Source organism: Enhydra lutris, unplaced genomic scaffold (genome assembly GCF_002288905.1).
Source record: "Enhydra lutris kenyoni isolate GAN:26980312 unplaced genomic scaffold, ASM228890v2 scaffoldscaffold90, whole genome shotgun sequence".
Lineage (NCBI taxonomy): Eukaryota > Metazoa > Chordata > Mammalia > Carnivora > Mustelidae > Enhydra > Enhydra lutris.
This window is the reverse complement of record NW_019154174.1, coordinates 5,317,219-5,326,410: the sequence shown is the minus strand read 5'-3', so window position 1 is coordinate 5,326,410 and position 9,192 is coordinate 5,317,219. Positions and strand designations below refer to the sequence as shown.

At 40.4% G+C, this 9,192-nt stretch overlaps 1 protein-coding gene across 1 annotated transcript in view; it reads right to left on the bottom strand.

The window, feature by feature from the left end:
* Positions 1–655: 655 nt before the first annotated feature.
* Positions 656–9,192, bottom strand: part of LOC111162201 (protein SET-like) — a 19,830-nt gene continuing 11,293 nt past the window's right edge. The window contains exon 2 of the mRNA XM_022526430.1: positions 656–1,689. Coding sequence (XP_022382138.1) covers positions 1,168–1,689 — 522 coding nt within the window. The 3' untranslated portion in view covers positions 656–1,167. The remainder of the gene's footprint in view (positions 1,690–9,192) is intronic.

Sequence of the window (9,192 nt, the reverse complement as noted above, 5' to 3'; positions counted from 1 at the left end):
GTAGGCAGAGGCAGAGGGAGAAGCAGGCTCCCCGACGAGCAAGGAGCCCGATGTGGGACTCGATTCCAGGATGCCGGGATCATGACCTGAGCCGAAGGCAGCTGCTTAACCAACTGAGCCACCCAGGCGTCCCTGTTCTTCATTCTTATGAGTAAAAATGGTGCTCCATAAAAGAAAGGTTAGTGCAACTCACACCTCCATCTCACACGTGTCTTTCCTTGAGATAACCATTCTTCATTATGCAACATGACAGCTTCATCCGTACTCCCCATTTTTTTTTTTACACATTTAGTTTTATTGTAACAAAGCAACTTGTACACTTTTAACGTTTAAAACTGAGCATCATCTTTCCTTTCCAGTGAAACAAAAAGAAAATTTAAAAATAAACAGGAACAAAATTACAATAGAGAATGTCAATTCCAAATAAGATCCTACAAGTTCTGCTGATTCTCCCATCGAGTGGCAGGGCTCAAGTCATCATTAGGAGAGAGTTTTATTTTAAAAGTGTCATCTTAAACTGCAAGGATGTCCGTTAAACATCACAATTAAACATGCCAAAGGAGAAGCCATGTTGTCAAAATGCCCACTTAACCCACCCAAACATCTCAAACCCACCCTTTGCTGACCTTCTATAACCCCATTTTTTTTAGTTTTCTTTTCTTTTTTTTAAACAAGAGAAAGTAGACAGGTACATGTTGGTAAATGCTAACTGTCCATATTCACATAGAGACACAGTGTAATCTCTGAGCCCAATATACAGAGAAAGGAGGAAAAAAGCTAGAATTCTATGCACTACTACACAGGGGCCTAGCACCCTCCAGCTTCCAGCAGAGCTAAGGGAGCAGAAGGTTTTTCTTTTTTCCCACAGAGCACGGTGGTGTTGATTCCATAAAGTTTTTGTTTTTGTTGAGACAGGAAGGGACAAAAATGAATTTGGAACAAAAAGGGGTAGAGATTCTTTTCCCACTGTATTCTGCTCAAGGTATTTCCCCCCAAAATAAGCTGAGAACCATGGTATAAAGGGAGAGAAAAAGGAGACTTCAAAAAACAGGGCAAATGAGCACGAGAGGAGAAAAGAAAAAGAAAAAGGAAAAAAAAAAGACGGCAACTTGCTCCCAGGGACTGAAGAAAATTAAAAAAGGAAGGTTGGAATCCATCAGTGTTCCATTAGTCATCTTCTCCTTCATCCTCCTCTCCTTCCTCCCCCTCATCATCATCTTCATCTTCTTCACCTTCATCCTCATCTCCTTCTTCATCAATATCTTCCAATCCTTCTTCTTCTTCATCATCATCATCATCCTCTTCTCCTTCCCCTTCTTCGTCATCCATATCGGGAACCAAGTAGTACTGTAATGGATTTGGCCAAATATCATCTTTGATGACCTCTCCTAACTCATCTGCACCTGCATCAGAATGGTCAGTAAACCAGGTGAAGAAGCTCTCTGGTTCCTCATGCTGTCTCTTCCTGCTGGCTTTATTCTGTGTTTGACTTGAACGTTTCGTCAAATCCTTTCCAGATTTCCATTTGATTTCAGTGGACTTTGAAGATGGATCACCACTCTCATTCAGATGAAATTCTTTGGAGAGAACTTTATTTTCGAAGTAAGGGTTTTCATCAAAATAAAAATCTATTCTGTAACCTGATTTAATATCTTCAAATTCTGTCACTTCAACTCTTGTCAAATAATGCTGCAGAATATTAATAAGATATGTATTCAAGGGTTGAGATTTAATAAGATGGATAATTTTGATTGTTTCAACAAGAACATCCTTAAGGGAAACTGTCCTTTTTTTTTTCTTTTTACTCTAAGTCCATGCTGGTGAAAAAGTAGATGGCTAACAGTACAGTGTGCCAGTTAACCAGTGTATTGCCTCTTGATTCCGAATCTATTAATTGCTTTGCTTGCTACTGGGGTTGGAACTGGTAAACATTTTTTCTTGCCAGTAGAGGGCGTTAGAGGAATACCTTAGGAAGTAGGGGCTTTTCTTGTTTCCTCTGTGTGTGTGTGGTGGGTTTGTTGTTTGTTTTTGTCGTTTGTGTGTGTGGTTTCGTTTGTCGTTGTTGTTGTTCTGCTGGTTGTGGTAGGCAGCAGGGCACGGGACACCCAGTGACATTGAACTGCCAGCTTGCCAGTCCCAGTTGGTGGTTCCCTGCCTGACAGCCTTAGCAACCAGCACTTCAGTAGATGGGTTTCCCCGCTTACCCTACCAGCCCCCGCACCCTCCCCCCTCAACCAGCCTCCACCCACTGGCTATGGGTCGCTCCGCCCTGGGGCAACCCAGCAAACTTCTCTCGACCGTCCACGGTGCTGCGGTCACATCTCTCCAATGAAGTCTGAATCCCAGCTGGGAGGAGGGCACCCACTTTTTAACTTTGTTACTTTCTTCGGTACTCTCCTCAGCCTTTGGTATTTTTTGAGTTCTCTCTCTCTCTCTCTTTTTTTTATTTTATTTTATTTATTTATTTGACAGAGAGAGAGAGAGAGATCACAAGTAGGCAGAGAGGCAGGCAGAGAGAAAGAGGGGAAGCAGGTTCCCCGCGGAGCAGAGAGCCTAATGCAGGCCTCTATCCTAGGACCCTGTGATCATGACCTGAGCAGAAGGCAGAGGCTTCAACCCACTGACTGAGCCACCCAGGCGTCCCTTGAGTTCTCTTTTATTCATACGTAGTAATAATCCCATGTAAATAGTTCATCATTCGTATGTAAAAACTTCCCTGTTTAAATGACTCTTTCTGCCTCATGATTGAATCCTGACTGATAGAGAATTAGTACCAAGAGAGGTGCCTGGAGATAGACCCACAAGTGTGGAATTTCGGGATTTGTTTGGTCATGCCATTGGGTTGGAGCTCCTTGAAAATGGGAAATGGGGGTGAGGGGTATCCCTCGGTGCTCAGTGGGTTGAGGCTCCGGCTCTTGGTCTCCAGTCAGGTCATGACTTCAGGGTCATGAGACTTGAGTAGGACTCCACACTCAGTGGGGTGTCTGCTTCAGACTCTCCCTCTCCCTCTGCCCCTCTCCTGCTCCTGCTCCCTCTCTCTTTCTCTCAAATAAATAAATAAAATCTTTTAAAAAATGGGAAATAGGATATTAATAATCCATGATGTACAGTGGTGTTACAGTTAATCAAAATGTCACCTATGGCTTGTCACCTATGGCTGATTTGATGAGTACATATTAACTAAAGCATGTGTTTTTGGGGCGCCCACGTGGCTATTCCACTTGACTGTTGTATCAATAATGATAACTATGAGAACTGTACTGTGGGACGAGCCCTTCCAAGTGCACTGGTTGTTTACAGAGGGAAAATGACAAACTCGGGTCCTTTAACTCCCAGGTCCTTGTCTTGGTCTCAGGACCAGAGAGCTTCCATGACAACTCTAAAATTATCTATTATTTCCTGTAGCCACAGTGTTGATTTTGCTTAAAATCAGAAATAAAAACTGTGTGGAGGATTTCTGCTTTCAGCCAAGATGGAGTAACAAGGACCAGAATTACCATCCCCAGAAGAAATAAAATTCTTTTTTTTTTTCCCCACAGAATACACAAATCGTCTATGTAAAAAGTCCAATGAAGTCTGCAAAAGCGCTAGTAGAACCAATAAGGGCATTTAGCAAGGTTATAAAACACAATATCAACATAAAAAAAATCAGTTGTACTTCTGTATTCTAGCAACAAATAATTAAAAATTAAAATGTTTAAAAAACATTTACAAAAATACCAAACAATGAAATGCTTGGCGATAAACCTAACAAAAGATATGAAAGACATGTGCACTGAAAACCAAGAAGAATGAAAAATGAGTACTCTCAACAAACTGAGAGCTATACTTTGCTCATTGATTAGAAGACTCAATATTGTTAAGATAGCAATTCTTTTTGGTCTATGTGATCCACACTAAATCCCAACACTTTTTTGTAGAAATTAACAAGCTGTATATGGAAATGCAAAGGACCTGTAATAGTCAAAACACTTTGAAAAAGAAGAACAAAGTAGAGAGCTACCACTACAGTGATCTCAAGTCTTGTTATAAAAGAGTAATTGGGGCACCTTGGTGGCTCAGTCGCTAAGCGTCTGCCTTCAGCTCAGGTCATGATACCAGGGTCCTCGGATTGAGCCCTACATCGGGAAGCAGGGGAAGCCTGCTTATCCCACTTCTATTCCCCCTGCTTATGTTCCCTCTCTCGCTATTTCTCTGTCAAAATCTTTTTTTTTTAAGATTTTATTTATTTATTGGACAGAGAGAGATCACAAGTAGGCAGAGAGGCAGGCAGAGAGAGAGAGGAGGAAGCAGTCTCCCCACCAAGGAAAGAGCCCGATGTGGGGCTCGATCCCAGGACCCTGGAATCATGACCTGAGCCGAAGGCAGAGGCTTAACCCACTGAGCCACCCAGGCGCCCCTCTCTGTCAAAATCTTAAAAAAAATAAAAGAGTAATCAAAAACAATGTAATCTTGGGACACCTGGGTGACTCAGTTGGTTAAGCGTCTACCTTAGGTTTGGGTTGTGATCCTAGGGTCCTGGGATTGAGTCCCACATCGGGCTCCTTGTTCAGCAGGGGGCCTGCTTTTCCCTCTGCCTGCCACTCCCCCTGCTTGTGCCCTCTCTTTGGTAATAAATAAAATCTTTAAAAAAAAACACAATAATTTAATCTTGTAAAGACAGGCAAACTGATCAGTTAAATAGCATAGGAAACGCAGAAATACACACACATATATGGACAACTGACTTCTTCTTTTTTTTTTTAAGATTTTATTTATTTGACAGAGAGAAACACAGTGAGAGAGGGAACACAAGCAAGGAGAGTGGGAGAAGAAAAAGCAGGCTTCCTGCTGAGCAAGGGAGTCTGATTCCTGGCTTGATCCCAGGACCCTGGGATCATGACCTGAGCCAAAGGCAGACACCTAATGACTGAGCCATCCAGACACCCCTGGACAATTGACTTTTGTACAAATTCACTAAAGTAATTCAATGGAGCCAAGGTACCCTTTCAACAAATTGTGCTGGAATAATTTATCCATATCCCCCACCAAAATACTTTGATCCATATCTCATTCCATATACAAAAAATAACTCCAAATGCATCCTAGACCTTAATATAAACTCTAAAACTATAAATCTTCCAGAAGAAAACACAGGAGAAAATCTTTGTGACTTTCAGTTAGGGCAAAGACTTCTTAGATTCAACACCAAAAGGACAATCCATGAAAGAAAAAAAAATGTTTAAGTTAGCCCTCACCAAAATAAAAAAGTATACTTTTCAAAAGGCAGTTTAAAAAAAAATTACTCATTTAAGAGGGAGAGACAGAGGGAGCATAAGCAGGGGAGGAGGCAGAAGGAGAGGGAAAAGCAGGCTCCCCGCTGAGCAGGGAGCCTGACATGGGGCTCAATCCCAGGACCTCGAGATCACAGCCCCAGCTGCCTCCAGCTGGAGGCAGACCCTTAACCAACTGAGCCACCCAGGCGCCCCAAAAGGCACTCAAGATAAGCAATCAACTGGGAGAAAATCCTTGCAAAGCCTATGTCTGATTTAGGATGAAGAACGCTGAAGACTCAAGAGGAAAAGCAAACAATCCAATTAAAAGATGGGCAAAAGATCTGAACAGACTCTTCACCAAAGAAGGTATATGGATGGAAAATAAGAACATGAAAATATGGTTTAATTACAAATAAACCACAATCAGATAGCACTCTATACCTATCAGAATAACTATAATGCAAAGACTGATCATATCAAGCATCAACAAGAATGTGGAGCAAACCGAAACTGTCAGTAGAAATAGTTCAGTAGTTTCTTAAAAAGTTAACATACACTTACCCTATGATCCAGCTATTCCAATTTTAGGTATTTATCCAGAGAAAAGAAATCTATGTCCATGCAAAAACTTACACATGACTGTTCATAGAAACTTTATTTATAAAGCCAAAAAACTGGAAACAACCCAAAGATCCAGCAACAGGTGAATGGTAAGCAAATTGTGATAGTAACATAAAATGGAATACTACCCCACAATAAAAAGGGAGAAACTATTGATATTCAACAACATGGATGAATCTTAAAATAATTGTGCTGAGTGAAAGAAGCCAGATCAAAAACAGTGAAAAGTGCATGATTCCACTTGCATAGAACTCTAAAACGTATATGACTTGTACCTACCTTGACAGGGGAAAAAAAAAAAAGACTGTAAAACAACCATTGAACTCTACCTAATAATATACATGCAGACGTATTTAGGGTGAGGTGTATTGATTTTATTCAGTTAACATTGAAATGCATTGAAAAATTATATGACAAAAAAACTATGATTGATTACTACATCAATAGAAGGATGGATAGATGGGCACGTATGTGGATAACACAAGTCTAGTAAAATGTTTTTTTTTTAAGATTTTATTTATTTATTTGACAGAAAGAGAGATCACAAGTAGGCAGAGAGTCAGGCAGAGAGAGAGAGAAGCAGGCTCCCCGCTGAGCAGAGAGCCCGATGCGGGGCTCGATCCCAGGACACTGAGATCATGACCCGAGCTGAAGGCAGCGGCTGAATCCACTGAGCCACCCAGGCACCCCTAGTAAAATGTTAATGATATAATCTTGTTTGTGGGTACTCAGATGTTCATTAATTCCTTTCAGTGATTTTATATTTTTGGAATCTTTCAAGATACAATTTTGGAGGAAAATGACTAGGACTCTGGGTTTGTATGGCTTATTTTGACATATGCATAGGATCCGAATAGAGATGTGAAGTAGGCACTTGAATATGTAAGCATGAAATTCAGGGTATAGGCTATGGCTTGAGATATATGTTTGTGATTTATCAGTGTGTAGATCAGAGGTTAGCAAACTACAGACTGCAGGTCAGATCTAGCTTCCCACCTGTTTTTGCTGTGAACTAAGAATGATTTGTACAATTTTAGTTGGCTGCAAAAAAGCAAAAGAAGAATGACATGTGAAAATAATATGAAATCCAAACTTCAGTGTCTATCAAGTTTTATAAGAATATACACACACTGGGACACCTGGGGGGCTCAGTACATTGAGCCTCTGCCTTTGGTTCAGGTGATAATCCCAGGGTCCTGGGATCGAGTCCCAGATCGGGCTCCTTGCTCAGTGGGGAGCCTACTTCTCCCTCTGACTGCTGTCCTTTCTGCTTGCACTCTCTCTCTGACAAATAAATAAACAAAATCTTTTTTAAAAATACACACTTTATTTTATTTATTGTCTGTTGCTGCTGTCGAATTACAATAGTTTAATTAAGTATTTGGGAAAGAGACTATACAGTTCTGGCACTCTTGTTTCTTTCTTTCTTTTTAAAGATTCTACTTATAGGGGCGCCTGGGTGGCTCAGTGGGTTGGGCTTCTGCCTTCGGCTCGGGTCACTCAGGTCATGATCTCAGGGTCCTGGGATCGAGCCCCACATCGGGCTCTCTGCTCAGCGGGGAGCCTGCTTCCCCCTCTCTCTCTGCCTGCCTGTCTGCCTATTTGTGATCTCCCTGTCGAATAAATAAAATCTTTAAAAAGAAAGATTCTATTTATTTATTCGACAGAGAGAGAGAGAGCATAAGCGGGGGTGGGGTTGCAGCAGAGGGAGAGGGAGGAGAAAAGAATTCCAAGCAGACTCCCTGCTAAGTGCAGAGCCTGGTGTGGGGCTGGATTGCAGGACCCTAAGATCATGACCCTAGCCAAAACCAAGTCAGGTGCTCAACTGACTGAGCCACCCAGACATCCCTCAAGAATTAACTTCTATGAATAATCTGGGTGGAAGAATGACAGGAAAAAATATTTTTAAAGAAATTAAGGAAACACTAATTCATTACAAACTGAAGTGGAATCTGCTAAGATGTGTTACACTGATGTTGGTAAAAATCTATGTGGAGTAGAAAAAGTCTTAGTTGGACAAATTTACAAAGCTTGTGACAAATGTAAAGTGTTTAAAGCCTGGAATTATTAATTGTATTTCATCCACAGGTACTTTGCCGAAATGATTTGAATGCGTTATACGAACTTAATTTGTTCTTGTGGACTTTACCATTATAAACTTCTACTAGGCATAGAAGCTGAATATTCTGACTTACCCTACCACATAGCAATTTGATGTCTTAGCAATATTAACCTTCTGGTGGGGTTTTTTGAACTCAGGTTTTAGACTGAAATTTTTCTGAATGAGAAGAACCACACTTAGTTACTACTGTCAAGCACTGAATGGTTTTGGTAACTAGCTTTTGTTGCAGACTTGACAACGTTTCTTTTCTTTTTTTTTAAAGATTTTATTTATTTATTTGACAGACAGAGATCACAAGTAGGCAGAGAGGCAGGCAGAGAGAGAGGGGAGGAAGCAGGCTCCCTGCTGAGCAGAGAGCCCGATGCGGGGCTCGATCCCAGGACCTTGGGACCATGACCGGAGCCGAAGGCAGAGGCTTTAACCCACTGAGCCACCCAGGTGCCCTTGACAACGTTTCTTAACAAACTCAACCTAAAATTATAAGGCAAAATATTACTTATATACATAACTTACACTGCTGTAAAGCAATTTCGACAACATTGTTGGAATTAAAACTAATGGCAAGCTGCTTTATACACAGGATGTAAAAAGTTAAAACAAAAAGATCTCCATTCCCCAATAAATTTGAAATAGCTGTCTATATTTTCCAAACTCAAACTACAATTCCAGCAGCAATTTTAGGACTTCAATACAAGTATAAAGGAAGTTTCGTATTTCAAAATCCGTTTGTGTGATTAAAGCAATTCCATTTAACCTTCAGTTGGAAGTGATCAAACTGCAATGTGGCAACATGCTAAAAAGCAACTATCGAATGAGAAATCTAATAGAATTCTAGAAGTGTTTTTCAAATGATGAATATGATTAAGTAAAATCATACACTCATGGATTGACATCTGTATTTGGCAGTAGCTATCTGTGTGAAAGACTTTTTTTGGTGAAAGACATTTTTAAACATCATGTTACAAATCAGAATTAACAGATAAAGGTTTGTGATAATTTATTTATTTATTTATTTTTGTTTGTCTTGTTTATTTGTTTGTTGTTGAATATATAACAAATATATAAATTTGTTATTTATATATTTATTTATTATTTAAAGATTTTGTTTATTTATTTGATAAAGAGAAATTACAAGTAGGCAGAGAGGCAGGGAGAGAGAAGGGGGGAAGCAGGCTCCCCTCAGAGCAGAGAGCC